The following is a 25,087-nucleotide window of genomic DNA, read 5'->3' as shown; positions in this document are numbered from 1 at the left end:
AAACGGGTTGGTTTTCTCTACCGAGCTGCGGCGTGGGGGGGCGGGTCCTAAACACTCCGGCAAAACACACGCTTGTAGGGATGATTTTGACTACTGACCCCGCCCGCCCGTTGAAGTGCAATGCCCAACAACGTCGGAGACAGGATCGCTGTGGATAACTGGAATGGCGATCAGATATTTGGATAATTTTTTTTGCATTACATCGGAGACCACGCTGTCTCTGTGTCTGTATGTGTGGCTGTTTGCCGTTGGGTTGCAGGAGGGGGGGGGGGGGGGGGGCGCACCGGTCTAAACAACATTGCATGCGTGCACGAGGAATGATAGTAATTATGATCTAGCGTTGATTTTAGGAAGATCCGATAATCAGGCGAAAAATTACAACGTGTTTATTGAATTACACAAAAACACAGTTTTCGCGTCTTTTCCCTGGAATGACTCAGAAGCACCCAAACTATATTCATATTCAAAACGGTATAAAAACGGAAAACCATCAAACTATGGAGGTGAAATGTGTTTCAACACTTTCAGAGCCGGCCGTGTTTTCCTTTTTACCCCCTTGAATGCCCATCAACCACTTCAATGTTAACGTTAATATCGCCTAATCTATGTTTTCAATTATGTGTCTAATCTGCCCGTCGCTTATCAATGACTCATTTTCCAGTCAACATTGTCGAAGCGGATTGTTTTTTTATCGGTTCATTTCCGTTTTATAGCATTTTGAAAAGCCCTCGTTTTCACGGAAAATATAAATATTCCGTGATAAAAACGCCCTGTACTGGAATATTCTAGAACGTTGTCATTTTTCGGCCTATTTATGAATAGTTTTCAAATAAACGCTAGATTATCGATAGTATATGTGTACGTATGCACGCTGGGGCCGCAAGCTGAAGATCGATTCTCTTATTTCCTGATCGCTCGCACAGCCAAACAGCCATATCACATATAGGGGAAAAGCTTATATCTCCGTGAAAACAGGTCTGATTATCCTAAGACTGGTAAAATAGATTCCTTACCTGAGATCAGATGGTATCCAAAAAGATTATTCCAATTCCTGATCGCCATTCCAAAAATCGATCCTTTTATTGATCCAATACTGTAAATACATATTACACGCTGTTCTGATGGTCCACAATGAATCCGATCGGCTCTGGTTACATGCGTGAGAAGTAAAATGTGGATTCCGGAGTTTTTTTTTCTCATCCATTTTCATTGAGTCCATTCCAAAAGGGTGCATTACCATCTGAGAGACGATAGGGGGCGCTTTTTTCACATCTGAGCGCCTGGTGGGGCTGGCGGGATGGTTAGACTCGGTTGATGAAATATGAATTCAGATCGCTAAAAAAAAAAATGATATTTGTCGTTGTGGGCACTCAATGGGGGGGCTGATAAAACGAGTAATGTCGTTTTGGGCATTCAAAGTGCACTTTTAAAGAAATTGGTATCTGGACAGCTTCATTGACTGATCCCAATGATACAAATACCACAGATTATATCGCTGCACTTCTAGTTGTCTTATTTGATGCTGTTGGTTGTGGTCTAAATATATATTTATTTGATGTTGTTGGTTGTGGTCTAGATATATATTTATTTGCTCCTGTTGGTTGTGGTCTAAATATATATTTATTTGATGCTGTTGGTTGTGGTCTAAATATATATTTATTTGATGCTGATGGTTGTGGTCTAAATATATATTTCCATAGGGCACTCCGGGGAGGATGGGCCAACAAGGAGATCCAGGAATAGCAGGATATGAGGTAAAATGTCCTTCAACAACAGTGAATAATGTGTAAAACTCATAAGCAACATTCACATGTCAGCCGTGGAAAGGTGTTGAACGCACCTCTGCCTTTGTGTTCATTGGAGAAGATGTCCCTGTCAGTCAGAGCCATGTGCAAACCAGGGCACTATACTGTGAACTTTCTTGTCAGTTTTGAGATAAAAAAAAAAAAAAACACTGAAACCACTGTCTCAAAACCCTATGGGTGTAATTAAACATTACATGTTTTAAATTGTGATTCTTCACTTTACAGCCTCTTTCAAATGTTCAGATTGATGTTGAGTTGGAGCGAATTATCGATGGGATATTGTAATCATCCATTTACCATTTATCTGGGACGACGTCTCATTATTGAACATCTCTGTTTGACTTGTGTTTGATCAGGATATTGCGCTCGTATTATGTTTCCACAGGGTCATACAGGGTCACAGGGTCTTCTCGGGCCGCTTGGACCAAAAGGTGAAAAGGTACATTTCCCACAATCCTTTCCTGTAATAGACCTGTTCGCTGTATATGTCAGACTCAGTGTGCGTGCGCATCACCGGAGCAGAAAGGAGCGTAATCCTGGTCAGAACAACGGGGCAGACTACAATATATTTGCATTTGTTAGCCATGCTAGAGATCTAAACAATCAATCCATGCCAAAGCTAGATATGCAAAAGGTGAAAGACTCACACTCACAGCCATGCTGATTTGGCTAAATGACATCCAGACGTTTTCGTTTGAAACAACTTATAGTCAGGGGAGTGTCATGGTTTCTCCATAGAGCCCTGTCGTATTATTTTAGCACAGCAGCTCACGCAGTTAGGAGGCAACTTAGTCACCTAACTCAGTTGGAATTGCTGATTGGCTCGAACATGGTTTGTTTGTAAACAGCGAACAGGTCTATAGCTCTCCCCGGCTTCCCACAAACCTTTGCTGTAATAGCTCTCTCCGGCTTCCCACAATCCTTTGCTGTAATAGCTCTCCCCGGCTTCCCACAAACCTTTGCTGTAATAGCTCTCCCCGGCTTCCCACAATCCTTTGCTGTAATAGCTCTCCCCGGCTTCCCACAATCCTTTGCTGTAATAGCTCTCCCCGGCTTCCCACAATCCTTTGCTGTAATAGCGTTCCCCAGCTTGATAGGTTGCGTCTAGAGGGGAGTAATGATCTGTGAAGGGCTTGTAATGATAGCATTAGTTACCATTATAAAACGTCTTGCAACACATTCACTTGAAGGTCCTGGACTCTTGTTTTGACACATCGTTGTAGTTGTGTATAATTAGCATTAGTCGCTCTCGTTCGTCTGTCTCTGTTCTTTTATTTATTCCTGAAGTGATGCCTTTGTATTTTCTCACTGATATCTTCCCTTTATCTCACTTGAAATGCAGTCAAATTAGCTGCAAGCACATAGACAATTCTAAATCCTCCTATCACCAATATTGGGGAAATAGGACCCAGATATCTATTGTAATTTCCTGTTTACCGATATCCCCATAACAGTATCCTGGCGATATCCCCATAACAGTATCCTGGCATGCCCTAATGAGATCAATATCCTGCCACCGCTCATTAGTGTTCTGGTTCTGGACGCCTGCTCGGCCTGGCTGTTGTTTCCATCAGCACATGACCAATGAAACAGCGGATACATTCCATGTCATAATTTATTGGATACTATAAAGACACTGGAACATTCATTGTCAGATCACAGGCATTTGTTTGAAACTGGGTTACTGTGGCACGATAGCAGCAAACGTTATGTTTTGGCCTGCAACTTTTGGAACCGTAAATCTCCGAGACAAAATTGGATTATGCAGGTCCAGACACACCTCTCCTTGTAAGCCACACCCAATTGCATCTAGATATATTTTCCACCATTTATAGCTGGCCCCTTGCTCAACAAAAAGTGTCAACTAGCTTTCTGCTATTGCAACCACATATGGTGGACATGTGTAGAAATTATGTCTAAGTGACCATGACAAATCTGGTGAAATTTGGCCAAGTTTAAATAGTCATAACGCTTCTGTCTGTCCTTCACACACTGTATCTCAAGAACCGTTCATCCGATCGAGGGGCCACTTCACACTGGGCAGGGCCACTTCACACTGGGCGGGGCCACTTCACACTGGGCGGGGCCACATCACACTGGGCGGGGCCACATCACACTGGGCGGGGCCATACAAGTGCAGTGTTGAATGTGAAGTTGATTGGATGCACAGTTCTGCAAGAAGCAATAGACCACTGCACTTCCATGTTACATTGAGCTCATGGGAGAGGGAGCAGGGGGAGAAAATGAATGAATGTGGATGAGAGCCTTGACATTAAGTGGTTGTAGCTTCGGCTGTGGGGGTGCTGGAGACATGATCCAATAGATCTTTATAAGTCTGAGTCTCCTGAACACGGAGAGACCAGTCCCACATCGATCGGCACTTTCTCGGCCGAGCTATAGTCACTTTTTCGCACTGACTCCCCAACTCTGCATGCGCAGATTGATAAACCTAGATCTCTGGACAATCCAGTGAGACTCCGTGGGCAATCTGCGCATGCAGAGTTCAGGAGTAGGTGCGGAAAAGGGACTATAGCTCAGCCGAGAAAGTGCAGATCGACTTGAGGTTGGTCTCTCCGTGTTCAGGAGACTCAGACGTATAAAGATCTATTGGATCATGTCTCCAGCACCCCCACAGCCGTAGCTACAACCACTTAATGTCAAGGCTCTCATCCACATCCATACATTTTCTCCCCCATCTCTCTCGCCCATGATTTCAGAATACCGGAAGTGTTGCAGTGGTCTATACCGCAGTTCTCGAAAACGTTGCAAGCAGCCTAGCAATTGCCCAGTTCTAACAGACGCACCAGAGTAAGGTTGTACATAGGGATGCACCGATCCGATATTGATATCGGATATCGGCCACGATATGACAAAAATAGCTGGATCGGGTATCACATTCTTTTTATTGATTTTTTTTTATAATATAATAATAAATAAAATTATAAATAACAATTCAGTACATTTATATCTATGTGTTAATTTGTTACATTTTGTTTCACTAAGTTAGGAAAGTAATGTTTTAAGTCAAGCCGGATGTTGCCTTGCACAAAAGAATGATCCCAGTCTCTTCCACACAGTGAAGCATACAGTTTATATCGGTATCGGGACTGAAAAGGTTGGATCGGTGCATCCCTAGTTGTATGCATTTATATGAAATTGGGTTATTGTTTGTGAAATTGCGTTTAATGGTTTGCCATTCAAATTCAGATCGTGAGCATATTGTGTGTGTGTGTGTGCATGTGTCTTTTTTTAAACAAACCACCCATTGATTTGGAGTTGTTTGTGGCATTGAGCAGAGTTCCACTAGTCTCAGTGGTTTCTCTTTGTCCTTCCTTGTGTGCGCAGGGTGGACCGGGTGAGGACAGCAAGGCGGAGGGGCCTCCGGGTCCCCAAGGTGACAGAGTGAGTTGCTCACTTTCCTGTTTTTTTCTTCTTCCCTCTTGAATGATAAGACAGGGATGAGTCAAAGAGTTTTCATAAAAACTTACCCCTGGGAGAGAAAGAAGTACCGTTGCTTGTCTCTGAGTTGAACGGTGCTGTGAGAATGTTAGGGCTGCGTCCACTCCTCGCCACATCATTCTAGGTGCTTCTGTGTTGTCTAATAGTGGCATGTTAGTCCTGTTTGTTTCATTGGTCACTTTTACATACTAACAATTCGACAATGAAGGTTGAATGTCATCCGTTGTGGATGAGCTCATCTGAGTTGGTAGTGTACTATGGCTTGTAGATTACTTGGGAGTAGGGCTGACCCCTATTAATCGATTAGTCGACTAATCGGTCGAAAGGAGCCGTAGTCGACTGGCCAACCTCTTAGTCGAATATAATAAAAAAAATAAAAATAAAAGAAAAATATTAATTTTTTGTATCATTCTTTCCAAAAGAAAAGAGACCTAGCAGTGTGGCTAAAGGCCTCTACATGCTACAGCAACTTCAAAGCAACTGCAACACAACATCAGCGCGATTTCAACGCGGTTGTTGCAGAGGGTCTTGTAGACTGTGTTGCGAGGATGTTGCATACCTGTCTCCAAAATCTAATCTAAACAACCGTTGCGTTGATATTGCGTAGCAGTGATTGGTTGGTAGTGAATGGGGGCGGGGCTGTCATAGAATAATATTGGTCCCGCAGCGAGGAATACCATCCTCCATTGTTGTAGCCAGCAAGCTATGCTATCAATATTAGCTAAATAATTAGCGTCATAGCTGGCCTTTTTCTGAAAACCCAAGCACATATTGTTCCATAGCATACGCCTTCAGTTGATCATGACAAATCCTCTCTTACCTTGACGATTAAAAAGCCTCCATAATTTAGTAAATAAAGCTGTAGCCAGCCAGCTAGCATTGATGCTATACAAAATGCTATCCACATTAGCTACATAGCTAACCAACTAAATACAATGGTATCCTGAGGTAACGTTAAATACAACGTTTGCTAGTCGAAATGACTGGACACACACAGGGACAAGTTAAACATCAATCAATTAATTTATTCCAACAGGTAGTTTGAGCTGCATGTGAGCTGAGGTCTTTCTCTCCTCTCCATTGGAAACTAATGACGTTACATTAGCTCGAAAAAGCACAGAACCGGCCGACAAAAGTTAAGCTGCTAGCAACAGACACTATAATACTTCCGGTCGGGGGATTTCTAAATAAAAGAGCGACGTCTAAAAGCACAGTAAATATGTTTATTTTGTACATTATCTAACGTTAACACGAACCTAAACTAATTTTAGATTAGTTTAGGTTCGTGTAACGTTAGATATTGTAAAAAATAAACGTATTTACGGTGCTTTTAGACGTCGCTCTTTTATTTTGAAACCCCCCGCCCGGAAGTAAAAATTATGCTTATTTTTCTGCTTGTTATCAATGGGTTGGTTGAGAAGGGAAGTGTCATCTATCTAGGGAACCTAGCTACATACAGGGTACAATGTTACATAGGCTGTGCGTCGATGTTGCAGAAGCATAAAGGCAGAGTGTCTGCAACACCGTTGCTTTGTCGATGTTCTGTTGCAGTTGCTTTGAAGTTGCTGTAGCATGTAGAGGCCTTAACGCTAATGGCACGCATACCAGAGGCTAACTGCCTACGAAAACAGGCACAGAGGCACTGAAAGAGGATTTCACCCATCTAATGAACACACTAGACTAGACAAATATCAAGATGTATCCATCAGTGGACCAATTGCATGCTTTTGCAGAGGACAAGAAGCCTTCAGTCGACTCCTTCAGACATTAAGCACCCCCCACAACGCAAATGGAATGATACAAAAAAAAGAAAAAATTAAATATTATATATATATATTTTTTGTCGACCAATAGTCGACTAACGGCAAATTTTGGCCAATCCTAGTCGACCATCCAAATCCTTAGTCGGGGACAGCCCTACTTGGGAGTATGCTGTTTACATGCACAAAAAGCCCTCCAATGATGCGACCGATACTCTGCAGTATATGAATACACAGAATAAACCTTAATCAAAGAACAAGTAACATAATTAGATTCAGGTTTTCATACACAGCATACTTAATCGCATTCGTATTGCCATAAATTACATTACTGAATTATCAGTGTGCTTGATAACATACCTGTAAGGTTGTGAGAACACTACTGAGTGATTGGATGATTTCTTTACCCTCTAGGCTATAGTGTGCGTGGCCACCCCTATGTATACAATTGAGATGGGTGGTTCCTCCCTCGGAACTAGGCAAAATCTGCATATGGCTCGCCGACAACAAACTATCATTACACATGGGCAAAACAGAGTCCATTCTCTTCGGTTCAAATAACAAACTCAGCAAGACCGACGGCTTCTCGGTTACAGTGGGTGACAATATTATCACAAGGAAAGATGAAATTACCTACCTGGGTTCCATCCTAGAGGCTAATCTTTCCTGTGACAAAATGGCATCCAATGTAATAAAAAAAGTCAACCAACGAACGCGATTCTTGTACCGGATCTCCTCTCTGGTAAACAAGAATACCCTGAAGACTCTAGCAGGAGCACTCATTCAAGGGTACTACGACTATGCTTGCACCTCATGGTACCAAAGCACCTCAAAGGCACTAAAAAACAAATTACAAACATCTCAAAACAAGCTAGTCAGACTACTACTTGACCTGACTCCTAGAACCCACCTCACCCCTGCCCACTTTGACAACCTAGGATGGCTTAGAGTAGACGACAGAGTACAGCAACTTGCAATGGGCCTGGTCTACAAGATACACTACGCGACCAAGGTACCCATGTACATGTCAAAATACTTCCCAAAGGTCAGTGAATACCACGATCACAACACCAGAGGGAGCTCCACAAATCATGTAAAACCCAGATTCGGCTCAAACAAGGGACTAAACACGTTTCGCAATTATGCCACATCAATGTGGAACGCCCTGCCTAAAGCTGTAAAGGAATGTGAATCACTACCCACCTTCAAAAACACTCTCAAAAAACACCTACGTGAGACTGCAATTCGAAACTGGCCCCTACAAATGTCCTAACCTAGTTGTACAGTAAATGACCAAGTAAGGCTTTGTCAATATTCCAATGTACAGTGTAAAATGTGTGTGTGTCCCCTACCCAACCCCCCCCCCCCACCTCCAATGTACAGCCCTCACCCAACCCCACCCCACCAACCTCCTCCAATGTACAGTTTCTACGCCAAATGTATATACACTCCTTTTCTGGACACTTTTGTATCACAAACAGTACTGTATTTGCAAATCTGATATGTCATAAATGTATAGATGTAGCAGTACTGTCTATCTGTATGTCATGTATGTCATATATGTTATGATGAATTGAAAATGGGGGACCCTGGTGTAAACAAGACGAAAGTCTTTCTCTGGTCTGCATCCCCTTAACAATTGTATGTATTGAGATGTACTGTACTGTACCCATTCTGCAATCTGTTAATAAACTTTTCAATCAATCAATCAATCAGTCCTGTTGCTCACATGAACTCATTCAGCGCCAGCCATTAGACGGGCCCCATTGTAGCAATGCCACGCTTTAAAAGATAGGAGTGCGTCACCGTGTTTGTAGAGCTATAACTATATTCTATATTATAGCTATGGATACTATGGCCCATTTGACATCAACTATCTATCGTTCAATATGTGAAAAAGAATACATTTTTTCATCCATACGTTTCCGTTTTATACCGTGGTGAATATAAGTATAGTTTTAGAGTGGTCTGGGGTAATTCCCGAAAGGCTGAGTTATAGTCTTATACGTGAATCCTACTATAAGCGTTGCCGTTTCTTGCCTGGAAACGCTACTATTCCCAAATCAAATGTATATAATAGGTATTATGTTTCATCATGAATGCATGAAAGGGGGGAGGGGGGTCGTTTCTGATTATTTGATTGCCAGTAACGGCATTCGTATTGAACACTAAAAACGCTGATCAGCTGGATCGGTATAATAACATCGATCCAGCACGATCAAGCTAGAATTGACGTCAGATAGTCCCTACCTGTAATCGGGAGTATTCCAAAAATAATATTGCAATTGTTTGATCGCCATCTGGTCCATCCGATGTCCATTTGGTCCACGACATAACCCACCACAACATATGGATCGGGGGTATTTGACGCGCTTCAATGCAATCGGGAGAACCACTCGACTCGTCCGACCCAGAAAAGTGCGCCCGGAGACATTTGACCGTTGCACAGTCTAAAGATATAAGGTTTCAAAGGGTGCTAGATACCGCCGTCTAGCTGGATGCGGCCGGTATTGCACTTTGGCAATCTCAGACTCATTCCCTATGGTAACACCAAGGTCCCTGGATGAATAATGAATACAAATATTGAATAAAAGAATAAACGACCAAAACCCAAGATATCTCGGGTCTGGCAGCCAACGCATGGCGAGTTAACCCGACTTATCTCGGGTTTGGCAATTAAAGAGTTAAAAGGATAGTTCAGATTTTTTTTAACCATAGCCCTATTTCTTACTTACCAATTATGCTGTTGATTTGTCCTTTTTAAGCGCAACCCAAGCTGTTCCTCATTCTAACTTTGTGTGCACTGTGGAGTAAATGTCAGTGAACCTCAGTCAGCTTGTACAAACAGAAGCGTGACTCCATTGACTCATTGCATTGGTTTGTGGCTAACTATCTGGAGCTAGTATGAGGAACAGCATGGATTGTGGCTAACTATCCGGAGCTAGTATGAGGAACAGCATGGATTGTAGCTAACTATCCGGAGCTAGTATGAGGAACAGCATGGATTGTAGCTAACTATCCGGAGCTAGTATGAGGAACAGCATGGATTGTAGCTAACTATCCGGAGCTAGTATGAGGAACAGCATGTATTGTAGCCAGGGGCGTAGCTGTATATTCTGGGCCCCATGAAAGAATGTATTTGTAGGCCCCCAATACATTTTTTAATTAAGAATTTTTATTTTTATTAAGAATTAAGATTTTTTTTTTGCCATTTATTTATTGATGAAAACGCATAATATGTAAAGGATGTCGCATTGCGTTCATCTTCAAAGAATGGACCAATGCAATAGTCTACCAAAGAACCTTGAGTCGCACTAGGCTGGGAATAACCCTGGGTCAAGTGATAGTAAACTGGACTGGACGAACAACATCGAGGCCCTCTACAGGAAGGGACAGAGCAGACTGTTCTTCCTGAGAGGGCTCAGGTCTTTTAATGTCTGCAGCAAACTGCTGCAGATGTTCTACCAGTCTGTGGTTGCTGGTGCCCTCTTCTTCGCTGTGGTATGCTGGGGGGGCAACACCAACACAGACAAAATAAACAAACTGGTCAAAAAAGCAAGCTCTGTGGTGGGAGCGGTCAGGAGGACAAGGAGGAAGCTGTATGCTATCCTTGAGAACCCCTGCCACCCCCTCCATGATGAGCTGACCGTAATGCGGTCCACGTTTAGCCACAGACTTATCCCCCCCCGACATACCACAAAGCGCTTCGGGCAGTCCTTTGTGCCGGTGGCAATCAGGCTCCACAACCAGGCAGGGCCAGGACGGGCCAACTGCCGTGGACTGGAGGAGCTGGGTTGTGGACTGTAACCAATACATTTTATTATTTAACATCATGATTGGACTTGTTTCTTTTTCTTTTTACCACTTTTAGCTCTATTTTGGCCCTATTTTAGCTCTTTTTATCCCTATGTATTTGTCCATCTTGTTTTTAACACATACTAATAAGTGTATGTTATGTATTAACTGTTTCCACTAACTGTTTTTAAATTTCTGTTATGCTGTAATGGACATCTGAATCTCCCCTTGGGGATAAATAAAGGTGTTCAATTCAATTCAATAGCAGATCTTCTACCTCAGACACCACTACAGGTGGCTCAGTATCTGTGGAATCCTGTGTCGGAGCCTCACTTTGTCCCTGACATTGACTGTCCATAGCTGCTTCCTCCTCATCTGTGCTGCTTTCATGGTCCTCAACTTCTTCTTGTACTACTTCTGCCTCTTCACCTCTGCTCTCCTCGTTGGCTGCCTTGCTCGAGTATCCATAGTGTACATGATTTATAAAATGTCCTATAATAGTAATAACACAGTACAGCTCGAGCTATCTCTTAATTGTTATAATAATAATAATAATAATAATAATAATAATAATAATAATAATAATAATAATAATAATAATAATAATAATAATTTGTATAGATATTTTCCAATTGCTCAAATCTAGCTATAGCTACTGTAACAACCTCAATTTAATGTGCCAGTGGTCAATGGTATTGCAATTACTGGAAGAACTAGAGTAACTAAATGTGAATATTACCTAAAGTTGTATTCAATGCATGCATGGTAAGCATATTTTAAAATCTGTTTGTTAACCCCAAGCCCTGCTGCTTACCTCCCTCTCCTTCAACTGGGAGCTGGCCTGAGGGAAGGGGACAAGGGGTACTGATCCTGAAGCCGCATCTGTGCATTAGAGCAGTGCAATGTTAGCATGTAACATTATACAGGTTAGGTTAGCTAGCCATAGCAAAAGGGCATAGCTGCTGGATACAAATTCACTGGGCTCATCTACACTCATCTAATTTCTTTTATAGCAACAGGTAGCTGATGAATTGAAAATGGGGGACCCTGATGTAAACAAGACGGAAGTCTTTCTCTGGTCTGCATCCCCTTAACAATTGTGTGTATTGAGCTGTACTGTATTGTACCCATTCTGCAATCTGTTAATAACGTTTTCAATCAATCAATCAATCAATCAATCAATCAGCTAACATCAGCCACAAAATGTTGGCCAAGCTGTTATGGGCTTCAAAACAAGTTCTGTGAATAAATACCTTTCTTGTGAAAATACTTGGTGACTAGCTGTCAACCTTTTATTATTTTCCTCTTGCAATGCTGATTGTTTCTGAGCTCCTGAAACATGAGCTGTAGAGGACATTTTCCTGTCGCTCTGACTCTGAAGGCTGCGCTGTGCGCTGCTGTGTATGTGGACTGAACCATGCAATGAAAGAAGGGAGGGGTGCTCATATTGTCAAACAAAGTAACAAGCACCTGTTTGTTTCTTTTGTGACGTTTTTCTTTAATACAGGCAATTATACTTTTGAGTCAATTACATTAACTTACTTTAGGATAATAATAAAACCATATTAATAAAAAGATAATAATAGTGTCCTCTGGGCCCCCCCCCCAGTGCTGGGCCCTTGGAATCATCCTAAGCTACCCCCCCCCACGCCCCTGATTGTAGCTAACTATCCGGAGCTAGTATGAGGAACAGCTCATCACCTCTTCCAACACCTCCCCTCTGGTAGGAGGTTCAGGTCACTGGGTAGTCGCACGGTTAGGTTCAATAACAGTTTCTTCCCCAAGGCCATACAACTGCTTAACTCCAACTCCTCCTAAATTTACCCCCTGCTGTTATGTTTCTTCTGGTCTAGGTTACATTGAATAGGTCATCTATAGTTTTTCGTACTGTACTGTTTCTGTCATGTATTTGTTCGTGGTGTTTTCTGTACTGTACTGTTCCATGTGTCTTTTTATGTTTTTGTGGTGTATTGTCGCAGCTACCACCTGCACGTGCTTGAATTCCACCGGCCTGGCCGTGTGGCAATAAAAGGAACTTGAACTTGAACAGCATGGATTGTAGCTAACTATCCGGAGCTAGTATGAGGAACAGCATGGATTGTAGTTAACTATCTGGAGCTAGTATGAGGAACAGCATGGATTGTAGCTAACTATTCGGAGCTAGTATGAGGAACAGCATGGATTGTAGTTAACTATCCGGAGCTAGTATGAGGAACAGCATGGATTGCGCTGAGAAATAACTCTACCGACCAACAACATGATTGGTTCCAAAAATCTGAACTATCCCTTTTAAGATACACTGCTGAGATTCAGTGGGAGAGCTCACTAAACCGTATTCCTGGTGTTCTGATCATGATTTCAACAAGTTGTACAAGACATGAACAAAAATAATGAAGGGAACACTGACATCGTGTCTGGTTCCTGTGTCAACCCAGGGTCCTCGTGGAGACAGAGGAGACAGAGGAGAGCCAGGTGACTCAGGATATCTTGTGAGTGACACGCCATTTTGTCACAATTTGTTCCTGATCAGCCATGGAACCAGCTAAGCTCTTACATCTAGCTAGCTCTTACATCTTGTAATGTGGAATATTGCGTCCTCAGGGCTTGCCCGGTGTTGATGGACTGAGAGGTAAAGCTGGCGCCGTAGGCCTTCCTGTAAGTGTTTATGTAGCTATCTCATTCATACATTAACCACTACGACTCAGCCGTATAGACACTGCGGCCATATACATATTAAAACAATTTAAATCAGGAGACATCTAATCTCTTCAGGGACATCCTGGACCAAATGGACAGCAAGGGCCGAAAGGATCCAAAGGTGCTCAAGTAAGGACAAAAGTGATCGTGATGTGCAAATCTTAGTTTTCCCTCTGTTTTTTATTTAATTTAATTTTTTATCTTTTTCCACCTCCTTTTTCCTCAGTTTTTCTCCCATCCCAATGTTAGTCGTTATGCTAATTCCCAATCCCTTTCCTGGTCGCGTGTAGCTTTATGCCAAGCAAGCAGTGCAAAAATTTACCGTAGTGGCATGCAGTAATGCGCCTTTCATTTTCGCGGAAATAGGCTGTCTATTGCCATTCTCTTTGACAAACTCTAACCTTAACCAGCTCCTTAACAGCGCCTAAACTTAACCGTTCTAACCTTAACCAACTCCGAAACAATGCCTAACCTTAACCTTAACCATAGAAATTATATTGCCATTCTCTTTGACAAACTCTAACCTTAACCAGCTCCTTAACAGCGCCTAAACTTAACCGTTCTAACCTTAACCAACTCCGAAACAATGCCTAACCTTAATCGGCGAAAGAATACACGTTAAAAAAAAATCACGTTAAAAAATATTTTCGATGGGATTCGAACTCGCCAGCAAACAAGCCATAGGATCCACAGCCATGTGTCCTTGCCAATTGAGCTATTTGTTGGATACTGAATAAGGGGCGGTGACTTATATATATTGAGCTCCGCTCGTGTCGCATGCGCGGGCACCTCGCGCGAGCACGCCGGCGCACGCACGCACCTGAGCGAGCACGCCGCCGCCGGTGCACGCACGGTAGCATTTGTCTGAAAAGAAGGGCGCTTTACCGCACTAGCGTGCGGTGACGAATGCGGAAGCATTTTTGCACTGCTTGCTTGGCATTAACGTACAGGCTTCCTGGTCGCTGCGCACCTACCCCCTACGGTCGGTCTGGGAGAGTGGAGGCTATCACATGCTTCCTCCGACACATGTGTAGCCAATCAACCGCTTCTTTTCACCTGGCAGCGCGGACTCTCACTGAGAGGGTGTAACGGTGTGGAAGGATCACACTACCCCCCTTAGATCCTTTCCTCGCTGAGCAGGTGCCCTGACCGAACTGTAGGAGTCGCTGTTTACAACGACCAGGACCCACCCACCAGCTTTCCCACCCCTAACACTGCCAATTGTGTTAGTATGAACGACCAGCCAAGCTGGTAGCAATGCCGAGAGCTGGGCTCGAACTTCCCTCTGTTTTTCTATAATAAACTGAATACATTTGTACTATATCGTTGGTCTGTGAGTTCTGTAATGATGCAACCGTGCTTGAGCTGTCGGTTATGAAGTCTTTGTGATCCAGGGTCGGAGAGGAAAGACAGGGCTAAGAGGCGGGCCTGGGACCAAAGGACCACCAGTGAGTAGGATTATTGGCCTTTCACATTGAGGATCCTTTCGGTTATTTCCAGTCTAGACCCTTGATCTTTCACAATAATGATGACCAAAATCTTGTCATTTGAAGAAGGAATGTGCGAGTTGTGTTTTCCAGATCTCTCGAGTTGGCCGCAATTCAATTCAATGGAGCAACCAGCAACCACGCGCTCATCAGACAAAAACATTTTCTCAAACACACTCTTTTACATTCGGAAATGACCCGGCAAGGACATCTTTTTGTGTTTATGGTAAGACTGTTTGTCTGTGGTTGCCCCTGTTGGCTTGGATTGCACAACAGGGAGAGTTGTAGCCGACTCCAGCTCCAGAAGAAAACGCAACTCACTCATCCGGGAAGAATCCATCAGTACGATGTCAGTTCATAGACATGATGAACAATAGCGTCTATGTTGAGAATGAGCAGAATTATCCTTTTAAATAGTAACTAAACCACATCCTCCCTTTGCTGTATTGCTGGTTCATATGTTCCCCCTGCTACACACTCTGCCCCGACCCAATCACTGATGTTAGACTGCCTCTTCTTTTCTTCGATGGCACCTCCAGAGAGGCACTCTGATGTCACGACTGGCTTTGGGCAGAGTGTGCAGCTGGGGGAAATAGCAACCACTAGGGCAGCAAAAGCTTCCAGTTTCAGAGAGTGCACATGTACACCATAGCATGTACTTGAATCACTGTTACCTTTCACATTGTTATTTGTGGTACCCCCCTTCAACCAAGGGTGCAGAGGGTCCCCTCGGCCCAAAGGGGGTAGCGGGAAGAGAGGGCCTTGAGGGTGAGCCTGGACTGGACGGACCACCTGGTAAAGACGGACACAAAGGAGTCAAGGTGAGGATAGGACTGGATGTGGTCTTTTCACTGACTGGAATGAGCAGTGGCTGTAACTGTGGCTCCTCTTTTATCTGTTTGTGTCCATTCAGGGGGGGCAGGGAGAAGATGGAGAGATGGGCTTAACTGGCAAACCAGGGCAGCGGGCCAAAACCGGTGTTCCGGGGCTTCCAGGAAGTCAGGGCTCCTTTGGACCCAAGGTAAGGCCTCGAGTTGGTCTTAAGACAAACTCCACTGTGGTTCGTGTTAGGGATGCAACAAACGGACTGTGACATATCCGTCAGTTCCAAAAGTTCATCCTTTTTCCAAAATTGTCAGAAGAGATTTATAATGGCCTTGTCCAACAAATGCATACTCCTCGCTGTTCAGTGAAGGTAATGGATCAGATCAGTCCAATCAGCATAGGCTGTGAACAAGTGGTATTGATGCATCCCTAGTTCCTATGCGTCAAATCATATTATCTACTGATTTCACACAGAAAAAGTTATGCCCAAACTGTTATTTTAGTATCTTTGCTAGCAAGACAAAATACACATGATCCCTTATTCAATGATGACGTGAATCATCATATTCACTCTAACGTGGCTAACTACACCTACTTTCACGAATGTTCACACGTCCTGACCTTTCTTCTTTTGCTTGCGCTCCAGGGTGAGAGGGGCCTCCCAGGCCAAACGGGACCGTCAGGCAAGAGAGGCTTCATCGGCGGGATGGGGTTGCCAGGAAAACAGGGGGACCAGGGACCCAAAGGGCAACCAGTAAGTAGCCTAGTGACTTGGCAGAGAACAGAACGATTTTTCATGACTTGTACAATTGCGTTATATGACGTTATATTGCGTTTTCTGCATGTGCGGTGATGAGGATCACAGTAATTTCCCTGTGTTTCTCTACATCAGGGGGATAGCGGTGAACAAGGATTTCCAGGGATTCTTGGGATGTTTGGACCAAAGGTACTCTTGTCCTCAGCCATCTTTTCAGTGCTGACATCATGATTGCAAATGACTCGGATCTTTAAAGTCAACTGTCTGTACTGTTTCCCCACATTAAGTAAATAATGACGCTCTAAGCTCAGACCGGCAATGCGGTTCTGATAGCAGAACGGCAGAAAGGGAATTTCAGTTGTAAATCAGGAATTGGCTGATTATTAATCCGGTGCTTTTGTGGAATTTAAGCCTTTTGAGAAATGGTCTCAAAAGTTTTTATTTTGTTTGGGACGGATTAGAGAAAAGACAGCTGCACCCTGATGCTCTTAAAGCCACTTAATACACCATAACTCTGCTGCGCTTATTGTGCCATTATACTACAGGTGATTCCCAGCTGTACAAATAGACTAGGCTTTACTAAGCCTTTGCTCTGTGATTTACAGCCCCATGACTACCAGTGATCTTCTTGGATATGATGCTAGTATCCCACTGTGCTCAGTTTGATACAGTAGTGAGTCGGAGAGGAGTGTGAAGCAGATGAGCGTTGCGTTAGGAGGAGTATACGCCAGATCAGCCGTTATCAAACCTTTTTGTGTCAAGGACCCCCATTAGACTGCAGACGGCCATTTGATAACATTATTCTACCAGGTGATCCCCGTCTGGGAAGGTCCTGTTAAAAGGTGTTGTTAGACATGATTATTTCACAACTGTCTATACTGTCTGTAGTTGAGGAGAGAAAAGTGAAATAGTCTTAAACGTTCTCTCATTGGGCTCGACTTCTAGTCAATGAACTAATCATGAACTAATGCGACAGATGTTCCAACAAGCAACGGTTAAGAAACAAATGTCACTGATTAGAGCACTGATTGTCCTGGAAGAAGATAACTCTTTTGACTGATGTTGAATTATTAAACTATTCATAGTTATGAGCTTTGAAGTCATCAGATATTGACCACTGTGAAGTTTGTCATGCAGTAAAAACATGTTTGCCTTGTTCTACTACTATCACTAAGTGTGTCTGACTCCCACCTAAACGGACAACGTATAACGTATGAAGTATATCAAGCCATACGCACCTTATGCATACTACACCTGTGTATACTGTATACTTACTTAATCATTGCATATATTTAGACTATAACGCCTATTCTAACTATATTTATTGTAATGAATTATTTACACTGCCTACTTGCTCATATGCACATACTCAGAGTTAATGATATTGTTTTATTGTTTACACTGCCAATTTTTACTTCCCCACTGTACTATAATTTTATGACCTGTATCATGTCTTCTACTATCACCATGTACATGTACCTCCCCTCCCCCCTGCCCCATGCTGCTACGATGCCTGCATTTTCCCAAGGCGATCGATAAAGGAATATCTTATCTTATCTTCTAGGGACCTCCAGGAGACATGGGCCCAGCAGGAATACTGGGACCAAAGGGCCCACATGGCTTGCTGGTAAGACGGACGTACTACGGCACGTAGAACCTCAGCCAATGAAATGTGTCCCACTGGCCGCCAATTTGCTATTCACTGTATAAGCCCCGCCCCCTTCTGTTGTTGTATCTTGATTTCCTGTAGCTGAAGTTGGTGATGAAGATGCTACCTTGGGTGTATATTCTCATATTAAATAAATAATGCATCTATAAGCACAAAACTCTTTAGCTAGCTCACTATCCTTACAACAAAGATATCTGTAAAGAAATAGAACAAGGGGCTTGGCGCTTTTCATTAAATATTGACAGACCTTGAAGGTTAATAAAGGCTAATATCCCTTTCTAGATACCGTGTTAAAGATCTCATAGGAAGCTGAAAAACAGAATCGGCAAGCTGGCAGCGTTCCTTGTTGCCTAGAGACATCAGGCGAATAAAACAGCCTTTCCAAGTGCTTACATTTTACATTTACAGATATATCTGCCCGTTTACGTTGCACTACCGGTACTTTTATTGTCTTTTATACCTATTCTTATGTCTGCACTTTATGCATTGTTTTTATTCTGTATGCTGATTTTATGCCTATGTTCATTGTATACTATTTGCTGTGGGGCACTTTGGGCTGCGGTCCATGTGTGAAAAGTGCTATATAGTTATTTATTAAAAATATTTCTTATTATATTGTAAAAAAAAATATATATATATATATATGCATTGAAATGTCTGTAAGTCTCGACGACATTGAAAATGAGGGTTGACCTCAATTGTCCTTTCGAGAATAAATAAAGGTTGGAATTGAATTTAGTCATGTAGCTGACTGCTTTTATCCAAAGCGACGTACAAATTGCGCTTCATCAATATGGGGCCTTTAACGCTACGTCTCTGTCGTCCAGGGCGTGGACGGTCCTGTGGGCCCCGCCGGCATCATCGGTCCCAGCGGTCATCCCGTATGTACCCCTCATATGTCACCCTATGTGCCAAGCATCCTGTTACAGCTGCTCTGTTTGTTGGCAGTGATGGAATGATCGCCTCTCTCCTTTCTCTCCATCAGGGACCCCAAGGTGACAAAGGGAGTCTGGGAGAGACGGTGCGTGGCGCCTTTTTGTTGATGAATCCGTTCCCGTCTGTAGTGTGAGCACAGGCCGGGGTACTTAGTATGGAGAGAGCGCAGCGCTCAACCCGCAGTGCTTTTCATTTCCTATTTGTTGTCGTGCTTCACAATGACACTCAGACACTAGCCCGGGCGGATGAATGCTCTCTGCATATCTTGTGCTTTTTTTTTTAAAGGGTTGAATTGGACTCTTAGGTACAGACATAATTTACAAGCTCGATTTCAAAGGGGACTCAATTTGCACAGAGATTTATAATGTGAAAGTACAGCAATGTGGCACAGGCCCACACGCAGGGATGCAATTCAAAATAACTGTTCTAGCGATAAGGTGAAGCTACTGTACATACAGTACTACTACTGTACATATACACGATAGTATATCAATGTTCTGTACTTTTTTCTATTTGCTGCAGGACACTGTCAAACTCATTGTATTGCTCTGCGATCAAATGATCAAATTCTGAATATTGTTTTCCTTGCCTCATATCTCCAATAGGGATTGCAAGGACCAAGGGTAAGTCATTATTCTCCTCTGCCCTTGGCAATGGCCTGTGGTCCTCCGAATACTATGGCTGGATAATGAACCACCTTCAGCAGTGGTTGAGCTGAACATACTATGAATTGTAATGTGGTTGTTTTCTTTAGGGACCTTCCGGACATCAAGGACCACCCGGACCTCCAGTAAGTTTACTGCCACTTCAACCAGAGGCTTAGGGCTAGATCCACAAAAGAATGGATTGCACGGTGCTAATTGCACCCTTACTTACAATTCATTATGATTACCCTGATGTAAACCAGATGAAAGTCTTTCTCTGGTCTGCATCCCCTTAACAATTGTGCGTATTGAGCCGTACTGTATTGTACCCATTCTGCAATCTGTTAATAAAATGTTCATTCAATCAATCACCGCACAGTGCAATCCATTCTTTGTGGACTCTAGCCCTTAGTGTGTGTAGTGTGTAATCCACTCAAGATAAGGACATTTAAGGGCATTTGGGTACACATACTCTACATATATAAACAAATGCCTGCCCCCCCCCCCCCCCCCCCCCATACAGGACCCCATGTTAATGTACAGTAGTCACTGCCTCAGAGTATGTGCTTTTGTAAAACTGAGTAATACTGGTCTTAATACATCTAAGTCTTTTCCCTGCGGAAAGCAGTTTGAATAGTGAATTAGCTGGGTCTGAGGAATCACAAACCCCACCCTCTTTTCTTGATCTTCCAATCACAACTGTTGCTTGTCAGAGGGAAGCAACAGTTGTGATTGAAGGATCAAGAAAAGAGGGTGGAGCTTGAGATCAGCTCAATTACTGTTCCTTATTTTGTCGATTTTACAAATGAACAAATGCATGCATAACAGGGAGAGAAATACATGCTACATCTAAATGTGTGCCAAGAAACATGACAATTATTATACATGTATGTATTCCTCTATTTTCTAGGGAATTCCTAGTTCTCTATCATTTGTAAGTATGTTGTTTTCCTGTATTGTGTATTAGGAATAAAGAGAGAGAATACAAATTCAATATTAAAAGTAAGTATCGTGGTGATTATCTCATTGCGTTGTTGTTGTTTTGTAGAAAAGGGAGGCTCTTGGTGCAACGTTTCAAGTCATCATTGATTCCCACAATGTACTGAGGTCAGAGGTGAGTTCTGCAGGGGACTGATGGGAAGAGCACTTGATGATGCATCCTGTTCCTCAAAGCACATTCTGCACCATGTTCTCATGTCTCACTGCCAGGGGCTCCTGGTCTGGAAGGACTTGACTGAAACCCATCACTCTTTCTACTTAAGTGGCAACCATGCATACATTTCAGTTTTCCAACCACCATTAATGGAAAAGGAGTAGCGTTGTGGCCGGCATAAATGCATAAATGACATGTGAACAAGAGAGCCAATCAAATTTGGACCAATGACGCCCATCGGTGGAGTTATCCTGCCTTTTTAAACATGTATTTCTCCAGACCATTTGGCAACTACTGATATGGACTTCTTTGGAATAAATGCAAAAATTCCATCCAATAAAATACTTGTACATGGAATTAACTATCTTACATATCAAGACATATAAAATCATCATCATCATTATCATCGATTGCACCATACTTGAACGCAATGGTGATTTCCTTGTTCACCGTCCTTATCCAACCCAGAACTATCCGAATATGGACCTGACCATGTTGGACCAGGGCACAGAGATCTTTAAGACTCTCCAGTACCTCAGTGAATTGGTCCAGACCCTGAAGAACCCGCTTGGAACCCGCGACAACCCTGCCCGAATCTGCCGAGATCTTCTCGACTGCGAACAGAGGATGAAGGACGGTGAGGAGCTCACGTGAAGATTAAGGATAAATGTGGTCGAGCGGCTGGGTGGCGCAGCGGACATTGCGCTCGTCACCAACACATGAGACACCGGGTTCGACTCCGGCTGTCGACGCTGCCTCCGGCTTGGGCCAGCCGTCATACTAATTCAATTGGCAGAATTAGCGGGTGGAAGTCGATGGGTGGTTATCTGGATGTTGTGGACAGCGACTCCTACAGGTCGGTTGGGGACGCCTGCACAGCAGAGACAGGAAGTGGCGGGGGTAGTGTGAGCCTCCCACACGTTACACCTCGCCAATGAGAGTCTGCGCTGGCAGGTGAAAAGATGCGAGAGGCTGCCTCCTCGTGTACCGGAGGGGACACGTGATGCAAGGCTTCTATCCTCCCTACAACCGGCCAGTGGGGGGCATATGCGAGCAAAGTTCAAGACAGGGGAGGGAAGAATTGGCACATTGGAATTGGGATGGGAGAAAAATAGAAAGAGGAGAAAAAGTGGATAATAAAAAAAAAAGGATAAATGTTGTCAATATAAGGCATTTACTTTTGCCTTTATTTTAGTCATTATTAATAGTCGTCGTTGTCTCCCCCCCCCCCCCCCCCCCCCCCCCACTACTCTCTTAAAGGCACTTATTGGATCGACCCAAACCTTGGCTGCTATGCCGACACCATTGAGGTAACGTGCAACTTCACCAGTGGAGGTCAGACCTGCCTGAAACCCATCACGGTCTCTAAGGTAGGATCATCTGTCACAGTTAGCCTTTTATCTTAATCGCTAGACAAAACATCAATCAAAATATAAACACGGATCACAACACACCTGGCGTACTGGGTTCATAGTGTCTGTATCGAGCGGTTAGATACACAAGACTATCATGCCGTGGAGATACACATGACATACGTGTGATGTATCATGTGAAATGTAGAGTTTAGTGTGGTTGATTAAGAGAGACGCTTGTTCGACAGCTGGAGATGGGAGTGGGTCGCATCCAGATGAACTTCCTGCACCTCCTGAGCTCGGAGGCCGTGCAGCACGTCACCGTCCACTGCCTGAACACCGTCGTGTGGGCGACCGGACCTTCCCTGCAGCCTTCAACCAAGGCGGTGAGCTTCAAGGCCTGGAGTGGCGAGATGATCCAAGCAGGAGACCTTCTGGAGCCCATCATACCCCGGGACGATTGCTGGGTAATGCTCATTTGGGTGTGAGATGATAGTATTATCGTCGGATTGAAGGCAACACTTTTTATGCAACGCTTTAAAGGGATAGTTCAGGTTTTTTTTTGGACCACTAGCCCTATTTCCTACTGACCAATGATGTTGTTGATCGGTGGAGTACTTTCTCAGCACAATCGATGGTGTTCCTCACACTAGCTCAAGTTAGGGAGCCACAAACTGACTTACTTGACTTAAGCCTTTGCACTCCCTGCGGAGCATAGGCCACTGACGATTTCTTTCCATTTTGCGCGGTTTTTGGCCTCCCCGAGCGATGTTGTGCCATCCCAGTCCAGCCTCTTTCATTTCCCCTTCCCAAGAACGGCGCCAGGTGTTTCGAGGCCTGCCGCGTCTCCTCGTTCCGGGCAGTGGCGTCACGTGGGTAAAATAACAGGGGAAGCCAAAAACAATTATTAAAAAATAATTATTAAATATTTTTATTAATATTTTTTTTTTTTAGTCAAGCAGTCACCATGTACACTACAGTATGGCTCGGCGGCCAGTCAAACTTTCTTAACAGATTGCAGAATGGGTACAATACAGTATGGCTCAATACACACAATTGTATAAGGGGATGCAGACCAGAGAAAGACGTTTGTCTTGTTTACATCAGGGTCCCCCATTTTCAATTCATAGTGACATTTATGACATACAAGACATCATGACATCAAATATACAGTACTGTTACCCATAGATCCTGACAGAGTATATACATATGATGGGGAGGGGACTGTACATTAGGAGGGGGTGGGTGGGTGGGAGAGAAATATACATATGGCCGGGAGAGAATATGACTGTCTATTAGACAAACGTGACAAGACAAACGTATTTCTCTGATCTGCATCCCCTTAACAATTGTGTGTATTGAGCCGTACTGTATTGTACCCATTCTGCAATCTGTTAAATAAAGTTTTCATTCATTCATTCATTCACGTGTCTGTTGCGCGGCGCGCCCAGCCATCAGAGCGCTCCTACTGTAAAATGCGGAAGCAGCCATTTCAGCCTCGGTTTTACTCGTTTATAAAAATGATTTAAAATGTTTATTAGCAACGCCGAGCTTTCAAACCCCGCCGCATCTGTGTGTGAAACCCTAATGGAACGCTAGTTACCTTTGACATTTATATCCGATATATTTTGGACCCACCGCTAGCTTTTAAGCAGTGCTTGATGGTGCACATTAACCTGGCTACTACGGAGGAATAAGTGACTGCGTATTCCAGCCCCTGGCTTGCATTGCAGTCATGAAAGGGTATACAAGCTTGCCTGATAACGTTAGTTAGTCAGTCAGGCTGCTCAGTGCTTACCTGGTCAATAATGTGGTCCTCCTCTTGCCAGATAGATTTGTTAAATCATAATATCCACAGTGGTGTGCTCTGCTGGTTCTCAGTAAATGTCCCGCCGGCGAAAATAAGTTGCTATTAAAGTGCTAAATGTTAGATACACTAATAGAGGATTTGAACGTGCCCGCTCTGTTAATAACATTTTCAATCAATTCCGCGAGGGGATGATGTTCAGACATGTTTGTAGTAGACTACTAGACTGAGTGACCCAGACAGTTTTATACTACTAATGGGATGTCACATTAGGTAGTCAGGTGGAAACGTGAACTTCTGAGTGCCCCGCCTCCAGGGGGGAAAATATGCTGAGTGTTTTCCTCCCAGCTCCGTTTTAAACTTTTAGGGTGTGGCAGTCAGCTCGAATCTGATTGGCTAGGATCGGATTTGGACTCTATAATGCTGGAAGCCTGGAGAAAGAGACCTACCCACTGCCTCTCTCCTATACTAGCTGCAGTGAGCACAGTCTGTGTTAGAGGGAGTGAGAAGGAGAAGAGGGAGACATTAAAAAAAATATATATATATAACACAAATGAAAAAGAATGTAAACTATATTAAAAAAAAATTATATATATTTTTTTTTCATATTTCATATTTGATATGAATTTATAGGGAGGCATGGCTTCCGTTGGCTTCCATAAGGATTCGCCACTGGTTCCGGGTGGGTTCCACAAACTAATCTAAGTCAATGGGATCGATCTCCTGTCTGTACGAGCTGACTGAAGCCCACTGAAGTCTACTTTGTGTGCAGTCTACTTTGTGGAGTAAATGTCAGTGAGCCCCTCAGTCAGCTTGTAGAGACAGGTGATTGACTCCATTGACGTTGGCATTGGTTTGTGGCTAACTAGGCGGAGATAGGTATGAGGAACGGCATGGAAGGTCATCATCGATCAACATCATCATCTGCATTTAATCCATTG

General features: G+C 43.5%; 1 protein-coding gene across 1 annotated transcript in view; it reads left to right on the top strand.

The window, feature by feature from the left end:
• col27a1b (collagen, type XXVII, alpha 1b) overlaps positions 1-25,087 on the top strand; it is a 191,350-nt gene that overhangs the window by 166,015 nt on the left and 248 nt on the right. The window contains exons 39-59 of the mRNA XM_084308104.1: positions 1,701-1,754; positions 2,191-2,244; positions 5,151-5,207; positions 13,255-13,308; positions 13,421-13,474; positions 13,592-13,645; positions 14,911-14,964; positions 15,717-15,824; positions 15,917-16,024; positions 16,475-16,582; positions 16,721-16,774; positions 18,150-18,212; positions 19,082-19,135; positions 19,240-19,275; positions 19,796-19,813; positions 19,945-19,980; positions 20,745-20,768; positions 20,883-20,948; positions 21,456-21,624; positions 22,248-22,357; positions 22,588-22,806. Of these exons, the coding sequence (XP_084164230.1) occupies positions 1,701-1,754; positions 2,191-2,244; positions 5,151-5,207; positions 13,255-13,308; positions 13,421-13,474; positions 13,592-13,645; positions 14,911-14,964; positions 15,717-15,824; positions 15,917-16,024; positions 16,475-16,582; positions 16,721-16,774; positions 18,150-18,212; positions 19,082-19,135; positions 19,240-19,275; positions 19,796-19,813; positions 19,945-19,980; positions 20,745-20,768; positions 20,883-20,948; positions 21,456-21,624; positions 22,248-22,357; positions 22,588-22,806 (1,554 nt within the window). The remainder of the gene's footprint in view (positions 1-1,700; positions 1,755-2,190; positions 2,245-5,150; positions 5,208-13,254; positions 13,309-13,420; positions 13,475-13,591; positions 13,646-14,910; positions 14,965-15,716; positions 15,825-15,916; positions 16,025-16,474; positions 16,583-16,720; positions 16,775-18,149; positions 18,213-19,081; positions 19,136-19,239; positions 19,276-19,795; positions 19,814-19,944; positions 19,981-20,744; positions 20,769-20,882; positions 20,949-21,455; positions 21,625-22,247; positions 22,358-22,587; positions 22,807-25,087) is intronic.

This window comes from Notolepis coatsorum (genome assembly GCF_963971535.1).
Source record: "Notolepis coatsorum genome assembly, chromosome: 2".
NCBI lineage: Eukaryota > Metazoa > Chordata > Actinopteri > Aulopiformes > Paralepididae > Notolepis > Notolepis coatsorum.
This window is presented reverse-complemented; position numbering and strand designations above follow the sequence as displayed.